At 29.6% G+C, this 26,581-nt stretch overlaps 1 protein-coding gene across 9 annotated transcripts in view; it reads right to left on the minus strand.

The window, feature by feature from the left end:
- Positions 1–26,581, minus strand: part of ACC (acetyl-CoA carboxylase) — a 165,717-nt gene that overhangs the window by 89,070 nt on the left and 50,066 nt on the right. For all 9 annotated transcript variants that reach the window (XM_087155609.1, XM_087155613.1, XM_087155610.1 and 6 more), the window contains 11 exons: positions 25,554–25,692; positions 25,369–25,478; positions 15,974–16,055; positions 14,515–14,613; positions 11,550–11,650; positions 10,343–10,453; positions 7,115–7,324; positions 6,922–7,032; positions 6,785–6,844; positions 3,650–3,975; positions 3,421–3,571 (listed from right to left, as the gene is read on the minus strand). In XM_087155609.1, coding sequence (XP_087011735.1) covers positions 3,421–3,571; positions 3,650–3,975; positions 6,785–6,844; positions 6,922–7,032; positions 7,115–7,324; positions 10,343–10,453; positions 11,550–11,650; positions 14,515–14,613; positions 15,974–16,055; positions 25,369–25,478; positions 25,554–25,692 — 1,500 coding nt within the window. The remainder of the gene's footprint in view (positions 1–3,420; positions 3,572–3,649; positions 3,976–6,784; positions 6,845–6,921; positions 7,033–7,114; positions 7,325–10,342; positions 10,454–11,549; positions 11,651–14,514; positions 14,614–15,973; positions 16,056–25,368; positions 25,479–25,553; positions 25,693–26,581) is intronic.

Here is a 26,581-nt window from a genome sequence, read left to right on the forward strand (position 1 = left end):
GTTTGTCTCAGCTAAAATGACTATTAATCAGTTTGATAACAATATAAAGATAATTTTCAGGATCCATAAAACCATTAATAGCATACTAGGAGTACTACAATTATACATACATTCACTATTGCTAGGATTTTAAAAAACCTGCACATGATTTGTTATAAGCGTCCACAAAATTGTTTTGTGGACTCTGTTGTTTTCATATATATTGCATTTATCATTTGACAATGAATAGTATCTGTTCCAGAATTTTACAAAGTAAATTTTAACTTTCTTATTTTTTAAAATATAATGGTGTAACCTTTCTAAAGAGAAATATCTATTTAGTTTTGGTAATTCAAAAGGGAAAATACCCATTTTATTTTGAGCTCAAATTTCATCTCAAAATATATAACTATTCAGTTACAATGGAAGGTTCTACAGATTTCAATAATTAAAAGAGAAATTCAGTAATTAAATAATGAGAGTTTAAGAAAATGTAAATAACACATAAAACCACTCTTTGATAGAATTCAGGAGGTGCAGTGAAATTTTGTAATATTTTAGGTAAAAATTTTTCAAGAAAATTTTAGGGAGCACTTAATAGCCAAAAATTAGCATATATACATTTTTATATCAAAACAGAAATATATAAAAACTACTATAAACAATTTAAAAAGACACATATAAATATACTTTTCTTTCTAAAATGACTTGCATCCTTTATTAAGTATAAAAGTAAACTTTTTAGTTAATTGGCATTGACTAGTAGATTGTACTTTCTTGCATTCACAAGATCAGTTAGTTGACTATGTTCTTCTAATTTATATAGCTAAATATACAATCAAAATGTAATTATGAATGCACTTAGTAATTGTTTAAATGCAACAACTGTAGAAAAATATATCACATCTTTACAGTAACTAATTCAAGAAAAAACTTAATTCTACTTCCTTCTAGAATCGTGATACTGGATTTTAAAACCGCGTGAATATGAATTGCGATATTGGATTTTAAAATCGCGTGAATATGAATCGCGATATTGGATTTCAAAATCGCGTGAATATGAATCGCGATATTGGATTTCAAAATCGTGTGAATATGAATCGCGATATTGGATTTCAAAATCGTGTGAATATGAATCGCGATATTGGATTTCAAAATCGTGTGAATATGAATCACGATATTGGATTTTAAAATCACGTGAATGTGAATCACGATTTTGGATTACAAAATCATGTGAATATGAATCGCGCTGTAGGATTTTAAAAACACGAAAATACAAATCACGATATTGGATTTTAAAATCGCGTGAGTATGAATCACTATTTTGGATTTTAAAATCGCCCGAATATGAATCGTGCGGCTGGATTTTAAAATCGCGTGAATATGAATCACGATTTTGAATTTTAAAATCACGTGAATAAGAATCGCGCTGTTGGATTTTAAAAACGCGAAAATACAAATAGCGATATTTAGTTTTTAAATCGCGTAAATAAGAATCACGATGCATAATTTTTTGATCACGTGAATACGAATCGCAATGAGTAATTTTAAAATAGCGTACAAATACGAAAAACGAGATCTGATATTACAACTGCGTGATAACGAATCGCAATATTGGATTTAAAAATGCGTGAATACGAATCGCGACGCTGGATTTTAAACTTGCGAGAATACAGATTGCGATATTGAATTTTTAAATTGAGTGAATAGGAATTGCTAGTACGATTTTTAAATAGCATAAAAAAAATCGCAACACGTAAGTTTTAAATCAGTTAAATACGAAAATCGATGATTGATATTAAAATCATCTGATTAAAAATCGCGATTTTAGCATATTCCAGCGCAGTTCCTAATATTTAAAATTTTGAAAATCAGCCAAACAAAAAAAAACAAATATCGGCGGTCGAAACGAAACGCTTAGACTCCTTTCCACTCTATAGCGGTAGTCGCGGTAATCCGACTATCGTTCCGGAGGCTTGGGTTTCTCTAATTGAACTCCCTAAAAATTTTAGTTTTTGAAACATGGTCGGAAATTTTAAAAATTGGGAGAAAAAAGCGGATTTCCGCTTTTTCGCAGAAGTCTTTCATCCCTGACATAATTACGTGCACTGTACAGTTTCCTAAGAAAAAAAAGCAAGATAACAACAAATAGTATAAGGGAAGAATACCCTCTTTTTTTTTACAAGATCACGTGCATACGATACTGATTGCTACTCACTGCTGTACATAATCCAATTGTAGACACGAAGTGCATATTCTATATGCATTCCATTAGCTGATTCGCCAAACGGAATTTCTGACATTTAAATGACATATTTAGGAGGCGTGAACGGCAAAATGCTCTCCAATGACTCACGGCGATGCGGATTAATATTTGAAACTGAATTCAGGTGTGTCAAATTCTGGACGTTTTGTCTCAGAATGGCGCAACTTTGGCAGAAACTGAGCTGAATGTCGCAAAATGGTGCAGTTATGCCGTTTTGTCTCAGTTTGTCGCAAATGGCGCAGGCGTAGCACCCCTGCATAGTTCTAATTAGGAAATTTTGAATCTTTGTTTTTTTTAATTAATACAAGTAAACAAAGTCATGTCTTTAAACTATAAAGTACTTAAAACAATTTGAAAATGCACAGAATTTCACTTTCAAAATTTTTGTTTAAAAACCAGTCTACTTTTAAAAATTCATTTTAATATTTATTGACAATAATTTCATTTTACCACTTGAATGTTTAATTACTTAAAAATATAACCATGAAAAGCTAAGTTTTCAAAAAGATTGCCAAATCACAAATTACACAATGCACCATAATTTTCTACAAAACAACTCCAATAACATCAGCTCCTCACAAACATCATTAATAACATTTTTTTCCAATGACATATTTAATCATGAAAAACCAGTGTGTTCAACCAAGCCTGTTCAATCTTTCATGCATATGTAAATGTTCAATCTGCCACCTGTACATTATAATCAATTTCTTATGATACTTCGCCTTCACCCAGTGACTCTCATTCATTTATCCTTGCATTAAAATGTTATTTCTTTTGTGCAAGTCTTGTGCTCAGCAACAATTTCCCAAACTAAAACACTGGCAATCATCTAGGATTTTGGTGAAAATAAAAAATTGCCAAAATAGTTTACCCTCAGAAAACATACCAGTTTCAAATAATTTAATTTCAGAAATGAAAAGTAAGTACTTAATAATAGTTAGATGGTAAGAAAAATTAGCTTGGATCAAACATAACTACTTTTTGCATATTTTTATGAATAACATTGAAAATGTATAGTCAAATTACTACAATATATATATCCTGTATCAAACAATTTCACAGCTTGATGTTGTGTATACTGTTAAAAAAAAATTTAAAATGTATCTTGCTACAGTATAATTATTTAATTCCAGGCAGTTTAGAACAAAATAAGAAAAATTTGGAAAACTTACTTTAACTTTCTCCGCTATCAAGTGATCAAGCCAAGTTGTATTGATACAATTTCTTTGAAAATCAGCAGTTTCCAGCAATGTTATTAGATATTCTACAGTAGTCCTAAAATCTCCTCTAATAGACAATTCTTTCAAAGCTATTACAAGGTTCCTGCAGACAAATAAAAAATTTAGAACAAAAATCATAAAATAACAGGATCAAATAATAATTAAAACTTATTTAACTCACTCTCTAGCTTCTTCTCTATTTTCTCCCCATGAAAAACAATGACCAAACTGGGAATCGGCAAATTCATGCAAGCCACCTGAAGCTGTTACACTAAAATAACCCCACACATTTTTATTACTCCTAAAATTTAATTCTTGAACAGTTCCAGCACTTGGTTTGAATCCTTCATCAGGATTCTCACTAGTAATTCGAGCAGCAATAACATGTCCCCATGGGCGAGGCTTATGATGAGGATTATCAAAATCAATAAGACTGTCTCCCCAAGGATTTTCTTTGTACAAAAGTCTAATATCTTTAATACGATATAGAGGAATTCCCATAGCAATCTGAAATACAAAAAAAATTTCAAAATTATCTATTTCACAATAATTAACAAAGTATTAAATTTGTTTAAAAGTTTTCTTATGATAATGATCCCGTTTTCATCGTCTACAATTTAATCTATTTCCAACATATATTTTACTATTTTATTCTATTTATAACATATTATTATTATTATTCTACAGTTATTATGTAAACCATCTAAAATGATTATATGAAAAATTATACTATCCCATCCTAAACTGTGAAGTACAGATATATGCCATAATCAACATAAACCTTCAACTCCAATTATTCAACCACTTCAACTACAAAATTATCTTCATAATGCACTTATTCCAGAAAATACAGTATAGTGAATAACCTATGCATTCAGTGGTTAATTATCCAAATATTGTTCATGCTAGAGTGTCAAGCTCTAACAAAACTAAATTCAGCAGCTCGACAAGGGCTAAGGCCTACTGTGCCCATCTCAGTTTTTTTTACCTTGGGCTCTGGAGTGCAAGAGCAAATGTTCCAATTGGGTGGTCAGACAAAAGCGGAAACCTCAGTATTTAGTCCCCAAGCATGCTTGGTACTCATTTTATCGACCCACTAAAGGGATGAAAGGCTGAGTCAACCTTGCCTGGCCCGAGGATCGAACCAAGGACCTGTAGCTTGAGAGTGCGAAGCGTTATCACTCAGCCATCGGGTATTTCAAGCTCTAACTGTACCATAAAATACCTTACAAAGAATAAGATAACAAATTTATTTAAATTACTATACATTGATACAATAAGAAATGTAACATATGATTGCTAGGAAAAAGTAGCTAATTTTTTTTTTTTTAATGTGCAGTTATTTTTTTAGCACTAATTTTTTTCAGGCATAGATAAATAAAAGCCTCATTTTTATACACAAAAATAACATTTATAAAATTTGAAGAGAGAAAGAAAACATTTTTTAACTAAGAAATTTTTTCTAATCAACACAGAAAATAGTATGTTTATATTGAAAAAATTTTACATATTTCTCTTTTTTTTGTACTTTGCCAGTCATTATTTGCCAGTATTAAAAAAAAAGGATTTCAAAAACCATCAAACTCACGCAGTAACTGAAAATAGATTCACGAAAAAAACACGACAAAATCGCATGAATCGGACGCGTCAAAAATGGGTTATTTAAATCTACATTTCGAAATTCATGTGTTGAGAAAAAATTTTATATAAATATAGAGATTTTAAAATATATACGAAAATCAGTAATACAGTAGAGAACCATTTATCCGGTATCCAGATAAACGGGAAACCAGAAAACCGGGAAAAATTTTGATCGGTTTTCCCGCCATTTTAAAATAGAACGATTATGAAAAAAAGCGGAAATTGAACTCATCCTTGAAGTTGAGTAGAGGAAAATGAAAGGAAGGGGAGAATTTTTTTCACCGTTTACCCAGAGAAACCTCATTTCCTCTGTGACCTTGAAGGCAGGGAAGGGAGGAATGTTTTATTTTCTCCCTTAGGCCGTCAATCAAGCTCAAGGGTGTGGCATGCTGATTTCGTTTTCTGATTGATTACGAGGGGGGTGGGGAAAATGCATTGCATGCATATCAGTGAACAGAAGATGAAATAGAAAAATATATTTATCTATTTGACATCGGCTAATAAAAATAAAATCTTTTTCTTCTGAATAAATTCTCACTCTTTGGAAGTGCGGTATCATTTGCAAGTTTTTATTGATGTGGAATCACATCTGCTGTAATTAAATATCATGTTTTTATGAACAAAAAAAAAATAAAAGGAGAATTGTTTATTAATTTAAACATAGGATTATTTTATAAAGCAGATTGCAGTTTTGTTTTTCTGATTCCACTACGTTTGATATTTTTTCTTTTCACGATAAATTTCGCACTCAATAAATTCTTTTTATTCATAAAATTTTATCATTAGGTTTTTTTTAAAATTCCGTTGATCTTGCCTTGTTCCGGGTTTTAATATTTATGCTAGTGCCTTTTTTAACTATCGTTTCGGTTCGATAATTTTCAAGTGTTTTTATTTAGATTAATAAGTTTTCCTTTTATTTTATCGTTTCCCCCGTATAATTAGGTATGAAATATATTGCGTTATTTAACCATTGGTTTTGTTTATATTAGTTAATTTAGGAATTGTAATTATTTTTATAAAATAAATACGAGAATTTTGTATTTTTTAAACTTGTTTTTCTTGTCTAAACTTGCAAATTTTTTTATTCTTTTAAATGTTATTTTTCTACCATTTCTTTTTTCTTTTTAAAGTTAGGAGTACTTTCTTTTTTCTCTTACTTTTTGCATTACACTTTTTCCTTTTAATTCGGGTTCAATAAAACATCGATTAACGACACTTTTTGGTCGATCCAGAAAACCGGGAAATTCAGACATCCGGGATAGCATTACACTTTTTCCTTTTAATTCAGGTTCAATAAAACATCGATTAACGACACTTTTTGGTCGATCCAGAAAACCGGGAAATTCAGACATCTGGGATAGCGATGGTCCCGAGCATCCCGGATAATTGGTTTTCTACTGTAATAATTTCCGAAAAAAGATAGAATTAGTTTGTAGATAAGTGAATAATCAGAGTGACGATTTGAATTTCTTGTATCATAATGAAATTATGATTTTAAAAAAAATCATGTGAAAATTAACAGTTATAACTGCAACAAAAAACCTATCAGAATTCCACATGGATTTAAAGCAAATCAAGACTATCAAAAAATAGAATATAAAATATTGATTTGCAGATCAGTTTTAAAAAAAAGAAGAATGATAACTATTTAATTAAACACATGTAAGAAACTAACTTGAAGTTGACAAGCAGGAAGATTGACATCTGCCACCATTTCTGTACATGGATGCTCAACCTGAATACAAAAAAATCACAAAATTAAAACAAAATGTAATTAAATATTTTAACAGTTTATAAACAACAAGCATTTACCTGAAGTCTAGGATTCAGTTCCAAAAAGTAGAAGTTACCATCATCTTCATAGAGATACTCTACAGTACCCGTACTAACATATCCTACCATTTTTGCAAGTCTAACAGCAGCCTATAAATGAATATTTAGAATTATCATAATATCAAATTAAACTTTATTAGTTAACAACTATTACTTTTTCCTTTTTATTTACTTTTTCCATTTTTTCAAAAACATCAGGATTCGCAATAACACAAGGTGCTTCTTCAATTATTTTTTGATGTCTTCTTTGAATTGAACAGTCCCTTCCAAATAATGAAATAGCATTGCCATAGGCATCAGCCAATAACTGGACTTCAAGATGACGAGCACATGTAGTCATTTTCATGATAAAAATGGGAGATCCAGGAACTTCAGTTTGCACCTAACAAAGAAATATGTTTTCATGTACTAAGAAAATATTACAGACTAGGAAAAAAATTATTAAAATTGACTGGATTAATGAAGTCTGACGTAAAAGAAAAGGGTCATTTTTCCAGCCAAGTGGCATTCTTGTGATGGATTCGATGCGGGCACATTTGTTGGACTCTGTGAAAAATGAAGCAAAAAAAGCTTCAGCTTCTTTAGCTGTTATCCCAGGTGGGCTAACAAAAATACTCCAGCCGCTGTATTTAACAGTAAATAGAAGTTTCAAAAGCCACATGAGAAAACTTTGGGAGGCATGGATGGCTGGCGAAAATTAATCGTACACAAAAAACGGAAATTTAAAAAGAGCTTCATATGGAGAAGTAGCTTGATGGGTTTCAGAAGCTTGGAGAGCAATTTCTCTGGACAATATAAAATTAGGTTTTCTGCAGGCGGAAATAATCCTGAGTGTTTCTATCGAAGAAAAATGTGATCCGACAGATGAAAATAATGATGATGCTGAATTGGATGAAGAATTGCTTCAATTGTTTCATTCGGATTCTGAATGCAGCGAATTTGAAGGGTTTGAGTGAAACTAAATTTTAAGTGGATGCGACCCACTTTAAAAAGTGTGCAAAGTGGATGCGACCCACTTAAGTTGTAAAATGTAAATATGTTGCAATGTAAGTCAGTTATATAATTCTTAACCTAGAGATGGCACCACCAGTGATTACCGATTGTAAAAATATTATTTTGAGCAGTTTGTCCAAAGTGTTTAATAACAGATTCCTCCTTTTGTTAGACTACACATTTTATACTTTAATTTATATTTTAATTTTAAATTTTAGTAATATTTATAAAGCATTAATTTAATATATTTAATTTTTGCTGCTACATCGTTGTTATGGGTGCGACTTATAAACTGATTTCTTAGTTAAATAAAAGAGGTATGTTTCGAAAAAATAAATAAATAAAATAAAATAAAAAATAATTATAAAATGTAAATATGTAGTACAGTATGGGTCCCCTAATCCGGCAGGACCCGAAATTAGGCACTTGATCTGACCAATTTTTTTTTCTTTAAAGAAATTTTTATTTATAAAAGAAAAAAAATCAGTCATATTTACTTTTTATTTGAAATTTTTTTCTCTTGAAGTAAGTAACTATATTTTCTCTTTTAAAAATAAAAACATTAAGAGAAAAAATAATAAATCTGTGTCAAACAAAACATCTATTCCTAAAGCAGTGGAAAAGTAAAAACATCTGCATTTCCAATAAACAAAATAAAGAAATGCAAGTTGGGAGAAACTGATCAATAAATTTTGACAGCTGTGCAAGTGCTTTACTGGTTTATCCCCACATTTCCCTCTCCTGTTTCACCATAAATTACCCACACCCTTTTGACATTGAAACTTCTTTCTTACTTGGTGTACAAGATGAATTCTATCCCTTTTGCTGCTTTTTTTTAAATTTGATTTATTTATCTTTTTATTACTTATTAACTGTTACTTTTTCTTGTTACTTGTTAACTTGTTTTTTTTTTATCGTTATTAGTTGTTTGCTTCTTTTTTGTAGTTATTCATTGTTAGCATTAATTGTTACTTTATTTGTAGTTCCTTGTTAGCTTTTTTTCTTTTTGCGAGGGGAGCATCTTTTGTTAAAACAAAATGTTATGCAAAAGAAAAAACGAGTACAATGATCTCGCGCTGAAGAAGAAACAATTATTTCTTTTTCGGAGGATTCGGATTATTTCATCTTGAATTATTTCTCCTACGGATTATTTTTTCTTGATTATATCATATAGATTATTATTTTAATTAATGAAATTTATTATTTTAATTAATGAAATTTATTATTTTAGTTAATGAAATTTATTATTTTAATTAATGAAATTTCTAAAGATGGGACAGTTTTAAATTCACCCCATCATAATCTACAATTGAAACTTATTGGTTAGCTAAATGTATTGGTTTTTCTGAAATTAACAGCGTAATTGAATTATCGTAATATATGGGAGCCATATTGGAATTTCCAGAAGAGATCTGAAACTCTGCAAATTCCAAAATACGGAATTTCGTCGGTCCCGTGAGTGCCGGATTTGGGGTCCTATACTGTAATGTAAAAAAATCATTTATATTTAAAAATATTTTGCTGTATTTAACATTATTTTTAGACCATTTAAAGGGATTATTTACTAATCAAGCTTATTCCAAATTAACCCGTATCAACGAAGATATAGTTTCAGCCTTGCCTAAACAGTAAGTGAGAGAACCGGTTAACAGATTTTATTTTTTTTACAATTTAGAAGTTAAAACTTTACTTTAGGAAATGTATAAAAAAAAATTTTATTATACAGATATTCTAAATGACAATTTAAAGGTCTCTTTCTATAAGGATGCTGATAAGCACGGTGTAGCTCCTCTGCAGAGCTTACATTGGAGGAGCGCTTATGAAAACTTTTTGTAAATGTATTTTTTTATTGATGTGCGGCGCTTGCGACGATCCGATGCTTTCTTACCAGAAAATACGGTAAGAGATTTAAATTATTTATTTTAAGACTTAATTTTATTTTCTTCAGTAGAATCACAAATGGTGTGGTGATACACTGCTATAACATTAATGATTTGAACAGATAAATTTTAAAATTAAAAATATTTTATCATGTAACATTATTATTAATTACTTCTACATTCATTTATTTATAATTTTCGTACTTCAGTTCCTATTTTGATGAAATAGCAATTATCACAATAAAAGACATGAGAAACAATGACATGACTGAGCATTATAAATAATATTTCATTTTTTTAATATTTTTACTTTTACATACTACTTGACGATTGCTTATTCCTTGTTTATATTTGAAAATACACTACTAAACCTTATGTTATTGAAAAAATAAAGAAAAATTTCTAACCACGTCAAGGAAAAATATTTTTCAAACAGGTAATGAATAATGTTAACATATAAATAAGAAAAATAGCCTGTTAAAATAGAATTAACAAATTAACTGTAATTATTTTACGAAATTACTCACTTGTCGAAACTGTGTAGGGAAATCATCTATGCTTGTTGCTTTTCTAATACCTTTTCCACCACCACCCTCAGATGCCTTAATCATTACTGGAAAACCAATTTCTTGAGCAATCTAAATTTAAAAAAATAATAATAGAATAACAGTAGAAAAGCTATACATACATAAAATATTTTCAATTTTGTAATAAATTAACAAAACAAAAAATAAAAACTAAGGCATGCAACACACCTGCAATTTATGAAAGGCGAATAATTCCAAAGTAGTCTTAAGTTATAAGTATAAGTGTTCTTTGACGGCGTAGACAACCATAGCTCCTTATATCATATTCAAATGTTTTTATTTATTTATTCATTTACTTTTTGTGGCAGCTTGAAGTCGATTCAGCTTCAGTTTCAGGAGTCTCAGCTAGTCTGAGAAGTAGAGGCAGCAGGCTCACAATACTGCCACTATCATGCTGTTTGTCTCAAAATTGTGGAGGTTTAACCTCCATGACCCTTTTTCTGACAATTGGCTGTTACAGGAGAGCTTTACTCTACTATTACCTGTTCGCAATTATTTTTCGCAACAGTAGTAAAATTTTATACTTTTCATAATATGGTAAAAAAACTTCTTGGTAAAAAAATTTCATTTCTAACTTCATTTCAATATTCATCATCATGGATTTGTTGTGTTCCTGCTGAGCTTCTGGTCTATACAATAGAACGTTTTTTTTTTCCTGTTACCCTTAAGCAGCTAAATTAAGCATATTATTTACATAGGAGAACTCTAGGGCAATGAAAGTATCACTTTGATAAATCAAAAGTAGTTGTATTACAAGTAATGTAAATATATATACATATATATATATAATATAAAATAAATATAATAAATAATTTTAATTGAACTTTAATTTTTTAAATAAAAGCTTATATTCAATGTAAACAAAAGATCTTACTTTACAATAACTCAAATAGATTTTAAACTCAAAAAAAAAATCAGGGAACAAATAAAGCAGAATAAAAAAAAGTCATAAATGAGACTCAATCATTTTTATTTGATCACTTAACAAGGTATTTTTTCACTTGATGAAATAATTGAAGAACAAAGACAAACGATAAAAATATATTTTAAAAACTTCAATTATTTTCTTCAGAAACTAAGCAAATAATAAATAAGACATTTATATCACTAAACACATGGATTAAAAAATATGTAAACAAAAACATACTCTTAGTCCATCATCAATGTCTGAAACACAGCCCTTCTTGTATAGCTCTGAACGGATTTTAATTTTGCTGCCATGAGTTTCATTCCATTCAGCTTTCAAGCCTGTAATTAAAAAATAAAACTACACACTACATTATGAGTTATAATTCAGACTTCAAATATTAAAAACAATATAATCGATAAAATTCTAAAACTTTTAATTATAGATGCTGAGTATCTTAAATTTAGTACAAGTTTTCAAAATTATACTAGGATGTAAAAAACTAATACGCTAAAAATCTTACAATCAGTACTTGCTGAAAAAACGAGTTTTAAATAATAATAAAAAAATAAAATTGAGTAACTTCAAAATAAAAATTGAAAGAAATATTTTAAAAATCCAGTTATATTAAGTAAATACTAAATATTCAGTATAATAAACTTGTGAGCATAATCATGAATTTCATGCCATTTTGGAAAGTTTAGCTAAAATATTTCAGAGAAAAATATAACTACAGTGTAAAGTCGCGTATCCGGAATTGGTGGGACTTCCAGAAGTCCGTATAATAGATCCCCAAGGTAAACAAAGCTTAAAATGATCGAATAAACGATCTGAATCTAAGAAGCAAAAAATAAATAAACATTATTTTTAAGGGGAATAATGTTTTAGTATTAGAATATCTAATCAATCAAACATAAAATATGCATTAGAAAAAAAATATTATTGCTGAAAATATAGAAAACGAAAAAAATTTTACAGTTATGAAAATATTAATCCGCCATTTTGAACTAGAACGATTCAAGCAGGAAGGGGAAATTCACGTCACTCTGGAACAAAGCTTAAAATGATCTAAATCTAAGAAGCAAAAAATAAATAAACATTATTTTTAAGGGAATAATGTTTTAGTATTAGATTATCCAATCAATCAAATATGAAATATTAGAAAAAAATTATTGCTCAAAATATAGAAAACGAAAAAAAATTGACAGTTATGAAAATAATAATCCGCCATTTTTAACTGGAAAGATTCAAGCAAGAAAGGGAAATTCCTGTCATTCATTAAGGTGGGTAGGTGGAGGAGAAAAATTCATTTCCTCCTTACTTGTGAAAGAAAATAAGTGCAAAGAGGAGATCATTCAAGTTGAGGGCGGAGAAGGGACAAATTATTGTTTTCTCTCCAATCCAATCATTGGCCATCAATCAAGCATAAAGGCGGGGCACGCTGATGGGGTTCTCTTTATTTTTTCTCCTATGACTGAAAGAATCTGCTAATGAAAGAACGTTACCCCCTTTATTTCCCCCACCTCCTAAATATGACATAGTCAGGGGAAGAAGGAATGTTTCTCAAGGACATGTATCCTTTTAGACCTATTCAAATTTTCCATTTTGACTCCCCCTCCATGTTAATGCTGGTGGCATTTACCCTTTTCTTTCAATAAAAAGGTTCCAGGAAATGCCTCTTTTACTAGCCAGCTGCATAGGAAAGGAGGGGAGAGGGGACTCAGTTGCAGTCTTTTGAAAACAAATCTCCCTCTTTTTCCTGCATTCCAGAGTAGGAGTGTCACTGATGGTCACTCAATGGTCTTGGTAGATCTTCTCTTCCCCTTTGTGATTTATGGGTTCAATGCATAAATCAGGGATTCAGTGCAAGCTAGAAGAGAAAACATGTCAAAATACCTTTTTTTTTAAGAAAGGGGAAGATGAAGAGATGTTTGTTTATTTTGATTGTTAAAAAGTGTCCCGGAAATCGATCCTTCCGGAAAAGGGACGTCCGGATATGGGACGTTACACCGTATTTTAAAATTTCATTACTTGTTTAGCGTAACAATACAAATTCAATGATACATAAACTTTGCTAAAAATATAAGAACATTTAATATGAATAAAGAAATATAACACAAAAATTCAACTATTAAATACAATAAAATGTTAGTTGTTCCGCATAATTAAAAGTAGTAGTAGTACTTTATTCACATCACATTTTTATCTCCTCCACAAAATTAACAGAAATTTTTAATAAAATATTAATCCAGTCTAATAAGAAAAATATAATTACAAATATATAAGCAATCAAAGAAGACAAAAGTATTTACAATGAGAAGTTAGAAGTTTTGGTATTTTTTAATTCATAGTAATATCAAATAAGAATTTTAATTTTTAATGGTAGCTTTATATCATTCATTTCAAAAATTTTGACTTGAAATTCTCCATAAAAAGTTACTAATGAAACTACTAATCTGAGTTTTTTAAAAAAGTAGCAAAAAAATTTGAGGTTTCTTTTATTATCATAATGAACTATCAGACTTAATGAAATCTATAAATCTGTGATGGCATCTAATGAAATATTTAAAAATTATGCATAGGTTAAGGACAAAAATCTACAGAGTGATTCAATGCGGCTGTTACAAACTTGAAGGAGATGTAGGGCACATCATAAGAAATGAGAACTGCACAGTAATCTATGGTCTGAAATGTCATCAGATGCCACCCTGGATACTTTCCTATTGTATACTACCTTTTTATGCGCATTTGACCTAGTACTTTTACTTATATAAATTATCCTAATTCTATATTAATTCATTTCATGTTCCCTAATAAAGTTTGTCAAAAAATACAGTAAAATGAATTCAGATTTTGAGTTATATCATAGGTTTTGATTTTGTGACTATCTTGCAGAGCTCGCCAATTCGATTACCTAATCAGTAAATTATGACAAAGCAGTGATTGATTCAAAAACATAACTTTAACATTAAGTCAGGTAAATAAAAGTACTCATTAAAATATACTCAAACAGTTAGACCATGATAGGAAAGCAACTTTAACCATGGGTTGTCAGTAATGTCATTGATTGCAATGTTATCATAGAATAAAACTGAATGGTATGCAATGATGTGTTTCCAAATATATCCGACCTTCACTCCAAGTTTGTAACTACTATACTGAATAAACCTGTATATGATAAGCAAAAGATTTAAGAGCATTATACCTGAACCACTCCAAGGTAAAGTAGGAATGCCAGCAGTCTGAGCAACTATCGATGATGCAATTTTATCTCCTAGAGACCACATAGCTTTTTCAGGAGGACCTGAAATATAAAAAATTAAAAACAATTAGGACTTTTCACTAACACTTAGGTCTTGTAAAATTAACTTTTTCAGTGCTTAATATTTAGTTAAAAAAATAATTATTCCAAAGAAAATATTTTTCTAATTCAAAACGAACTAACTGTTTTTTTGAACTACTGAAAACATGTTCATTAAAATAAATCCTTAAAAAGAAAGCAGACAAATTAATCTTTACAGTTTAAGTATATTTTTGTGCTTAATTTCATATTAATGGTGAACACTATTAAATTGAGACACATTAAGTGGACACCTCAAATCATGTGATGTGCAACATTGTGTGTGAAAATCCGGTCACTAACTCTAAAGTTCTTTATGCATTAAAAATCCTCCCTCATAGAGAATTCGGACCAAATCAACATAACCCAAAATTGCCTCCACAAATATGGAAAAAAACAGAGAGAATGCATAACGTAAGAAAAAACAAGCTTTACTTTAAAGCCAACTTTAACCAACTTAAAGCCAACTTAACAAAACTTTAAAGCCAATTTACTCAAATTCCCTAAAATGTCACTTAGAAACTATTTTCATTAAACTCTTTGAATGTTCAATTATTTTTCTGTAATCACAATCTATAATTAAAAGTGAAATTCAACATTTTTACAAAAATCAATAATTTTAAGTTTGCACAATTTGATAGAATTAATTTTACAAAAAAAATTTCTGAAATCCATAAAAATTATATAGATACAATACATTTTGCATTGATGAATAGAATATACATTCACCAAATTTTAAGATTACTCTGTTAAAGCTGCGCTGTTTTTTCTTATATACTTGATAATTTCTTAAAATTTCATCCAATTTCACTAATTTAACAACATGAACATAACTTATAAAATTTCCATTGAACAAAGAGTTAGACTTTATGTTATGATTAATAAAATTATGGCTTTTGATAAATTAAACATTAATCTTTGGCCTTAAGAACATTTTCTATTTAATATTTTGTTATTTTGCAAAAAGAAATAAAACTTTTCTGAGTATTTTTGACATGCAATAATACACAAGAATGTAATTACATTTCTAAGAAATTTGATTAAATATTTAAAGAGAACAAAAATCCAACTTTTTATGATAATATTCAAAGAGATCTTTAAGTTTTGACAGCACTCTTTATTGATTTCATAAAAATAATTTTATTAACTAATTAAATTTATTTCAAAAGATAAAGAACAATATGAAATTAAATGTATAGATTTTGAATTTACTATGCAATCAATAAACTTTATTAAAAAATATGTTTTTTAAAAAAAATTCATGTTTTCCTAAAACAAACAATAAAGCAAGTTATTATAATTAATATTAAAATAAAAATTATACCCATAAATGCAATTCCATTCTTATTTAAAAGTTCTGGTAATTTTGGATTTTCTGAAGCATGTCCCCAGCCAGCCCAAACAACCTGAAAATCAACATTAATTTATTCATTAGTTTCCAACAGCCAATTTGATTTCGTAGCACTAATCTTACTTCCTAAGCATCAACGCGTCTTTTCCAAACTTTATGCTAGTGTAAACCATATAAACAATAATAATGCACCTATTGGTACTGATTTGTTATGCACTAGCACCCGATTTTCAGCAATTTTTTTTTTTTTATTGAAAACTACTTTTGACTCATTTTTATTGGTGCTGCTTTCATCACATGCCAAAAAGTAATCAAATACTTCAACACTAATAAATTTGAAATACACTTGCATTACGGTTTTTTTTTACCACACAACATGCTTTTCAAAAATAAAATAAAGGCAGATCTATATCAAATATTATACCACAGGCAACAGTCTTCTTATGCATCTGCGTATGACGCCAAAAACAAAATAAAGTATTACAACCCTATTAAATTCAAAGTTTACTGGTATTAATCATTTTTTAGCACAAACATACATTTCATTAATAAAATAACGGCAGATCTATATCAAATAGGTTAACCCCAGGCAACAGTTTTGTTATCACTCTGCTTCATAAAATATTGAAATATACACACACAACACAATTATTATATTATTTAACAATGCTAAATATGCATACCATAAAAAGATACCTACTATAATAAATGCATAAAATATAAACACATTGAAGTTACTTATAAAATGTGCATCCTATTTCTTTCTGTCAAAATAACTAAAATTATGCCTATCGTTAAACATCATTTTATCAGATAAACAGCAATAATAAATGTAATACTGATTCCACAGGCATATTAAATATTTTCTCATACAACAAATATACTTCTTTCATGAACAGCAAATTCAACATTCCCAGGCACTATTCAAAACAAAATGCCTCTAACTAAAAATGGTAGTTACACTCAGGTACTAAGATTCTGTGAATCACATCAAGATTAATTTGAGAATTCTTATCTAAACAATGAAAATAATATCTGCACAGTTCTTTAACCATAAAAAAAACATTAGTATAGTGAATTCCTTGTAAAATTCTAACAGGAAATAATTGCACTTAAATTTACTATAAACATGGATAGGAAGATTAGACCTAAAAATTTAAATTTTCTGCTAGTAGCCTGTGACCAGTAGAATAATGAATTAGTAGTCACTTTTTCCTCAAAGCAAAAAAGTCAGTGACCAATATGATAGATCCTTTTCATTTAATAAATACTTATTTTTTTCTTGGATTAAATTAATATTTTTAAAAACATTTCATATTAGAAATAAACTGCAGCTACAAAAAGTTAGTTCAAGGATAAAAATAATATAAATATGTGACAAAATTTAGTTAAAAATACCGACTTTAAAGAACTTTATTTAAAAATATTTGGGGAGGCAAAATACATTTAACATATACAATACAACTTTGAAATATGTGAACTGTTAAAGAATTTTTCTTCCACATGAATCTTTCCATCACAAATTGATAGATTCTGAAGGATCAAAATTTTGAATTGAAACATTGAACATTTTAATGACAATTCTGTTTTCAAGAGTCTTTCTGTGTTGATGCACTTTTATCATTAAATGATATTCAAAAAATAAATTTTAAAAAAATTTTAAAAAAACAATCTGAAAAAGTCACCGGTAGTTCATTTAGTTTAAGTTGTCATCTTTTTTTTTTTGTTGACTTGCCATGTGAAGAGAGGCGGCGACTGCTTATTTTCAGGTCTAATGAAGATTTTGTGGATGTATCAGAGTAGTTAAAAAAAAAACAGTAGTGAATCCTTACAAATTTATATCGGGCAACTACACTTAAACTTGAAGGGGAAAAAACAGTGAATATATTAAGTAAAAACATCTACTTCACCCACTCTCCCAATCATTATATCACACTTAATGCTATTACCACATCGGGAATCAATATCACCAATGTTGGCGAGAAAAAAAATCCCAAAAAATGGCTGCAGGCACATAACAAATCAGTTTTCCCGACAATTTTTTTAATTCAATTTCAATAAAATGTGTCTTACAGAAATATTAAGAGAAAAGATTGCTTTTTAAAATTTTAAATCTCTTCAAAATATCGTAATTTTAATATTAGCAGTTAATTCATAATATTTAAAAAATTGGGTTACATTTAAATTGCACTGAACATGAAAATATTAGCAGTTACATGCTCATTAGAAAACAGTAGAGCATGAAATTACAAATATTAAACTTAATTAAAAACTACTAAATATAGTAATAACAAAAGTCAGAAGAACAAAATCTTTGCAATTATGATTAAATAAATCACTATTCAAAATACAACTTTTTTTTAGATGAAATTTGCTTGAAAATTTTATTTCTTCAAAAAAAAATGCTAATTTAATCATTTTATTTTATATTATGAATTAAAAGCAATATGATTCTTAAGAACACTATTGCATGAAAGACAGTAAAAGTGTGCAAAACTATGATATTCACAAACAATTTGCCTTTAAACACTTAGTAAAAAGATCTATTAAGTCCGCACTTAATACTTAATATTTAATGTATTTATATCAATAATTAAAACCTTCATATTGAGGGTGCTAACGAGATTCCTTTTAAATGATACATTAGCTTATTTGCATATACAGTGTAACGTCCCATATCCGGACGTCCCTTTTCCGGAAGGGTCAATTTCCCGGACACTTTTTAACAATCAAAATAAACAAACATTTCTTCATCTTCCCCACTCTCTTAAAAAAAAAAAAAAAAAAAAAAAAAAGTATTTTGACAGGTTTTTTCCTTTCTTAGCTTCTAGTGATCTATGCATTAAACCCATAAATCAACAGAAAAGAGAACAGAGGATCTACCAAGACCATACCATTAGTAAGGCTCCTCCTCTGGAATGCAGGAAAGGGGGGGGGAGATTTGTTTTCAAAAGAGCACAATTGAGTCCCCTCCCCCCTTCTTTCCTGTGCAGCTGGCTAGTAAAAGAGGCATTTCCTGGAACCTTTTTGATAAAGTGTTAGGGAAAGAAGTACTGTGAAAAAGGGTAAACACAGCAAACGTTAAAGTGGAGGGGGAATCCCCTTTAGTTACACAAGAAAAAGTAAAGAGAACCCAATCAGCATGCCACGCCTTTATGCTTGATTGATAGCCAATGACAGGAGAGAAAATAAGAACTTGTCACTTCCCCCCCTTCAACTTGAATGACAAGTAAGAAGGAAATGAATTTTGCTTCTTCACCTACCCACCTTAATGAATGAATGACGGGAATTTCCCCTTCTTGCTTGGAACGTTCTAGTTCAAAATGGCGGAGAGAGCAATTAATATTTTCATAACTGTAAATTTTTTTAGTTTCCTATATTTATTTTTATAATAGCAATAATTATTATTTTTTAAATATTTTGTTTTTGATTGATTAGATATCATTCTATTACTAAAATATTATTGCCCGAAAAATAATGTTATTTAATTTCTGCTTCTTAGATTCAGATCATTTTAATCTCTGTTTACCTTGGGGGTCTATTATACGGAAAAATCGATTATCCGGACTTCGGAAAGTCCCGCCGATTCCGGATACGCGACTTTCCACTGCATAATTTTTTTTAAGAAATATTAAGATAAATCTGGATACAACTTAATTTTTTTCCCTTAAAGGATTGAAAAACATCTACTCTAAAATAGATTCTTTCTGCTAAAAAAAGTCGTATTTGTCCACACAAGACACCTCTTGACATGAGGTAAGAGGGAACAAGTCATAAAATTAATTACTTAATCAATTGTCACTTATAAAATATCTGGTAAAATCAAAACAGAATTAATTTTGATCTAAAATAGTTTTGATTAATTAATATTTGCAATGTTTTTCTTCATTTAACTTTAAAGACTAACAGGCATTAATTAATCATAAAAAATTAAAGCATATTTCAAGTATGTGAGAAAACTGTTATGGATGGTTGACCATGTTAAGAGAAGCACAGATGGGTTTAGGGGTTGAAATTCGTCGTAATACTTCCAGGTTACTACTTCCAATTGATTTTTAAGCCTAAACTTGAAAAAGAGAGTCATCTAATATTATTATACTAATAGTATTTACAATATAACACATTCTCTCAATTTAACTTTCAACGAAACAAAAAACAAATGAATTCGGAAGACTTAGCAGGCTTGCTATAATACTACTCAAAAAATAACAAATGGTGCTATTTTAGACAAGTATAGCCAAATAAGAGATAACACTCAAAACATGGCTAACCTTGCACTTTATTAATACTGTGATATTAATTTTGTTAAATTTGTTTCAGGCTCACGCTGTTATATCTTATTTTTAAATAATAAAAATATATATTTAAGGAATCAAAAGTGATTTAATAAAGTTTGCGTTGTGAAAACTTTTACCTTTAATTAACATAATTTGCTAGATATAACATGTAGAAGTGACTTAAGTTAATTTAAAATTACTAGCACGTTTACTATTACTACAATAATAATCTTGATTAGCTGAAAGATAAAAGTAACTTTAACTTAAAGGATTCACATCCAACAACATAACTATTCTAGGCTAAATGTTTTTATTTAAAGAACTTAATCATAAGTCAAGTTAGGTTACAAATTAACAAGAGTTAGTTTACTGCTATATGAGTTTACATTTCAGTCCTACAGATTATTTAAAGAAAATAATTTATTTTTTGGGTTATCATCATATAAAAATAAAATAATTATACCGGCACATAAAAATTAAAGTAAAGGACTTATCCTGAAGCGCGCATGGCCGGCCACTCCCGCAGCAACAATCTCCACTCCTTCACCAAGGCTCGTCAGAACAGGGAATGCCTAAAAAACGAAGTGCCGCTCTTTTCCCGCTCATGTATTCTTCCGCGCCAAAAGGCGGCGCTGTAATCGTTCACTATTCACACTTGTGAAGTAATCCATTTTCAAGTAGGGGTGAAGGAAAAATATTGGATGGTGTTAAAGAGTAGGTATTTATCTTTATCGGGAAAAACCTTGCCATCGGTTATTAGGAACCCTAAATATTTTATTTTTGTTTTTAGAAATGAACATTTTGACGGTTTTAGTTTCAGTTTGTGCTGGCGAAGGCGTTCAAAGACTAGCTGCAATTTTTTGTAATGCTCTTCTTCGGTTTTCGAGGCTATTATAATATCGTCTAAGTATACGGCTATTTGCTAGGGTTTTAAACCTGATCAAACTAAAGACATTAATCGTTGGAAGCTGTTTGGGGAGTTTTTTAACCCAAAGGGTACCCTGTTCCATTCGTAGAAACCGTGTTCGGTGGCAAAAGCGGTCTTATATCTGTCGCTAGGATGAATTTTCATTTGAAAAAAACCCACTGCATAAATCCAATGAGCTAAATAACGTTGCGTCAGCCAGATTATCTACTAAATCGGTAATGCAGGGTATGGAAAATGAATCGGGTAAGGTTTTTAAATTTTATTTCCTGAAGTCGGTGCATAAGCGATATGATTGATCCTTTTTCTTCACTAAAACCACGGGGGCTGCATATGATGAATCACTTGGACTAATTATACCAATATCAAGCAATTCACTAATTTGTCTATCAAGTTCTTGTTTTAGATGGTGTGGGAGTTTATAGTGACGTTGCCTGACTGGAATGTCATCTGACAAATCAACTTTATGTAACAGCGTTCCGCATCCCTCAGATAAATCTGCAACCGAGTGAGCAAAAACATCCTCGTAAACTTTTAAAAATTCCAACAACCTATCCCTTTGTTCAGCATCTAAATGATCAAGCGAAAAATTTCCACCCCAACACTCAAAATCCTCTCCAAGTTGAGCTGTGTGAATGCTATTACATTTTTCTTTATTTGATATGAACAAACATTCCATTTTAACAAGAGACGAGTTTTTATTTATATGAATAGGAGTTTCACCTACATTCATGACATTTATAAATAGTTTATCAGAAGTCAAGGAAACAGTCCTTGCAATTAAAAGATTGTCTATATTTTTGTTGGGCAAAAGAAGTATTTGTTCAGTATGTTTAATTAATTTGTTTTTAGAACGAGCAGGAACTGCTAACTGCGAGAAAGGGGGTACAATTATTTTCTTATTTGCATAAAAAGGAATTCCCTCCTCTAACTTGCAAGCATTACAGGTATCATTAGAATTTACATACATTAGATTCACATTAAGCTCATCATTTTTCAAAATTTTGTTTTTACAATCTAATATCAGTTTATTTTTACTTAAATAGGGAAAACCCAATATCATATCATAATCTCTAGAAAGTTTAGGTAGGATAAAAAAAATCTGTCGAAAATCTACTAGTATCGATTTTGAAACTCAAATTTATTGATTTGTTTATGCTTACACGACCTCCATTGAAATTCTGTACCTCCACTCTACAATTATTTTGTTTACTAGTCAAACTCAATTCGTCTAAAATGTGTTCGGAGATTAAATTTACAGTAGATCCAGTGCCTAAGAGAGCAAAATAATTTAAATTTGTAATATTTACTCCTATAATGGGAAGGTTTTTATAATTGTTAAGGCTAGGGATAAGCTCTGGGCTTTCAACCGAAAGTGTACTTTTTATATTTTGATTTAAATTCTGACAATCATTAAACACCACACCGGGGATACCAACAGAGACAGGTGGTGCAGCGGTCTCTCCCCCAATTAGTTTAACCTTTTATTCTTTTTAAAACAAGTATCCGATGAACGTCCGCTACGTTTACAAAAATTACAAAATGGAATTCGGCAATATTTAGCTATGCGGCCTAACTTGTTACACTTAAAGCATTTTTTCTTTGACTGAGCCTGAAGATGATTATTAACATTTCGCATCCAGTGTGGATTTTCTTTATTTGAATGAATGCTCTGTGCATTTAGTTGAACTTGCATATCATTTAATTTTACGGTGAGCTGTTCAATTTTATCAGTGAGGCTATCTATTTTGTTATCTGGTTTTTCTCCTGATTTAGCTTGTATAGTAGCTGCTAGCTCTAGCGGTTCAATAACCTTAAAATTTTCTTTGAATGTAAGTTGCATGCTTCTTAAATTCATTATAGCTGTTTAAAGCCGTTGAGGCTATTCCTCTCAGTAACTCTACCCTCAGACCCTGTTTAGCAGCTGAGAACAAGAGTAGTTGTCGATAATCCTCAAATTCAGTACTATTATTATTTGGTACACAGTTGTATGATATACCCTCTAAGCGGCTAAAAAATTGCCTGGCATTTTCGCATGCCAGTTGATATGCCTGTGTAAGTTTAGTGATATTTAAAGCCATGTTTGACTTCGTCTCAAACCTATCCCTTAAAGAATTAACTATTAAATCAAAATCTTTCGCTTGTTTTAAATTTCGTTGTGTGTTTATAAATTCTTGTGCTTCGCCAGTGAGGCGTAAAGATAGCGCTAAAATTTTATCATTTTCATCCCAGTTGCAGTATTCTGCAATGGAATTGAACTTGTCGAAAAATTTGGAAAAACTCGAATTCCCATCAAAATTAGGGATTAAGGGTAAAAATTCTGAGATCGTGTGGCTTTTGACCACAGGAATAATATCAATTCTGTTTGCTGCAGCAGGATCCGAAGACGCAGTGTCTGTCCGAGGTTCTGCCATTTACGATATAAGGTTTAACTAATAAAATTTATAAGAAATTTCCTACACATGAAACGCGCCAAAAATTACATAAATTTAAAATAAAATCAAAGGCTTTAACATTTGTGACTATATAAAACATAAAATAATATCCTGATTGATATTACAGATGACGTTTATGGATTCCATTCAATAATTAACCCTATCAATTTACAACAGGTGCAATCCATGTTTTCTTGTAAAAACTCAAATATCTCATGAAAATCTTAAAACATTCCTAAAACACAAAATATATAAAACAAGTTGGGATATTGTTTTTAACCCTAAACTTAAAAGTACACGTGATTGACTAAGATTGTGAGGAGTTAAGATTCCTTTCAATTCCCATAAAATGAACACAATTATACAATTAAATACAATAATCCTTACAATAACAAGAGAGTAAAAATGAAGCATACGCAGATGTAGTGCTTCGACAAAAATAACGCGCTCATATAGCAGTAACAAAAATTAATTCAATCAAGATTTAAGCAATCATTCATATATATATTATTAAAAAATTTTTTTTGGTAATCACAATTAAATTCAGCATTAATAATTTTATATTACTTAAAGTTAACGACCAGCAAGTTAATTTTTTAATGTTTAGCATTAACACATGGCCGCTGGTCAACGGCACCAATTGTTATATCTTATTTTTGAATAATAAAAAAATATATTTAAGGAATCAAAAGTGATTTAATAAAGTTTGCGTTGTGAAAATTTTTACCTTTAATTAACATAATTTACTAGATATAACATGTAGAAGTGACTTAAGTTAATTTAAAATTACTAGCATGTTTACTATTACTACAATAATAATCTTGATTAGCTGAAAGATAAAAGTAACTTAAAGGATTCACATCCAACAACATAACTATTCTAGGCTAAATGTTTTTATTTAAAGAACTTAATCATAAGTCAAGTTAGGTTACAAATTAACAAGAGTTAGTTTACTGCTATATGAGTTTACATTTCAGTCCTACAGATTATTTAAAGATAATCATTTTTTTTTTGGGTTATCATCATATAAAAATAAAATAATAAATAAAAATACGGGTACATAACAATTTTTAAAAAAATAAAGTAAAGGACTTATCCTAAAGCGCGTGTGGCCGGCCACTCCCGCACCAACAATCTTCACTCCCTCACCAAGGCTCGTCAAAACAGGGAATGCCCAAAAAACGAATTGCCGCTCTTTTCCCGCTGGTGTATTCTTCCGCGCCAAAAGGCGGCGCTGTAATCGTTCACTATTCACACTTGTGAAGTAATCCATTTTCAAGTAGGGGTGAAAGAAAAATATTGGATGGTGTTAAAGAGTAGGGGTGAAAGGAAACTATTGGATGGGGTTGTTGATTATAATAAAAATGGATTAAAAGGAAGAATGAGATTATTAAATTAAAACGCGGTGCCCCAAAAAAAAAATTGTGCCCATAACTAATTAACAGAATTAATTTAAACATACCAACATAACAACGCCCTATTAGAATTCATCAATTACTGAAAATTCTTATGAATGTTCAAATTATGCATAAATTTAAACACAAATCACACTAATAAATTTTCCTAGAATATTAAGCCTCGTAAGTATAAGATAAGCAGATCGATACACTGGAAATTTTCTAAATTTCTTCCAATTTTAGGTAGTTTGTTATTGTTTATATTCAGTCAGCCATCCATAACTCCAAAATTCATTGAAAATAAGTGTTTGAAGTATAAAATATATCACCATACCTGAACATTCATACGCTTTGCAATATCCAGGATAAGTTCTACATTAGCATAATTATTATGATTGGCACCACCAGGAACAGGAACATAATGATCAGCTAGCTTGATATATTCTGTTTGAGGTAAAGTTTCATTTTAGAATATTAATAGCATTAAAAAATTAAAAAGCAAATGAATAAAATTTTTACCAGCATTAGCTTTTAAATCTTCAGGTGTCACCATTACAACAAACCTAATAGCTTTTTCATTTCGAAACATTTCATAAGCCCATCGTCTGATTGAGCGCATACATTTGACTGCAGCAATCCCATTATTTGCTATTAAAACCTTAAAATAAAAAAAGATATTACACAGAGTTTGCACACAATATAGAAAAATAAAACTAATTCTTAGTAAAATATTGCTAGAACTTCCAAAAAAACTCCCTTTAAGAAGTTTCTAAAAAACTAATACACTAATAATATTGAAATTCAACATGTTTCTTCCTGATAGAACTGAATTGATTAAGAACTGAACAAAAAAAATTTTTCTTTGAACCTAATTTATTTCACAGTGATACTATTCACAGTGATTTATTTCACTAGATTTTTTGGGGAAAAAAATTTTTTTTTTGGTTACAACTCAGCCAAAAATTAGAAATTCCTCTTTTTTAAAAATATATTTTATTCAGCTCAGAGCTATACTCATCAACTAACAGGAAATATATGGGGTTTTTTTAATTTAATATACAGCTATCATGAGTGTTTCTAACCATTTTGAGAAAGGGATACCCGAAAATCTGATCTCATCAATTTAATTTTCAAAAATTTTTTTATTATAAGTTCAGAAAATATTGAACAGTTTTTATTTTAAATGCATAAAATTTGAATACAACAATTCCTTTATAAAATTTAAAAAAAGTAAAAAAAAAAAAAGAATATGTTTTTTCTCTGTAACCCACTTAAATCCAGCTTGGTCTTAAAGTTAAAAAAAAAAAAAAAAAAAAAAGAGTAAAGATATTTAAACATATATTTTAGGAAGCCTGTGTTTTTTTATTTTCTTTATTTTAAATAACTTGAAGACTACATAGCTGAAACTCAAAATAAATTAAGAGCATAGGACATTTTTGGTACTTAAACACTTTATATCTGTACTGGTTAGATTATTACATCATCTTGCGAGTTGATTGCATATAAATAAATAGTTCTATTCCGTTTATCATCAATTCTGCGATCGG

The sequence above is a fragment of the Parasteatoda tepidariorum genome, chromosome 12 (genome assembly GCF_982258835.1).
Source record: "Parasteatoda tepidariorum strain Cologne lab strain chromosome 12, Ptep-v5.0, whole genome shotgun sequence".
NCBI classification, from domain to species: domain Eukaryota; kingdom Metazoa; phylum Arthropoda; class Arachnida; order Araneae; family Theridiidae; genus Parasteatoda; species Parasteatoda tepidariorum.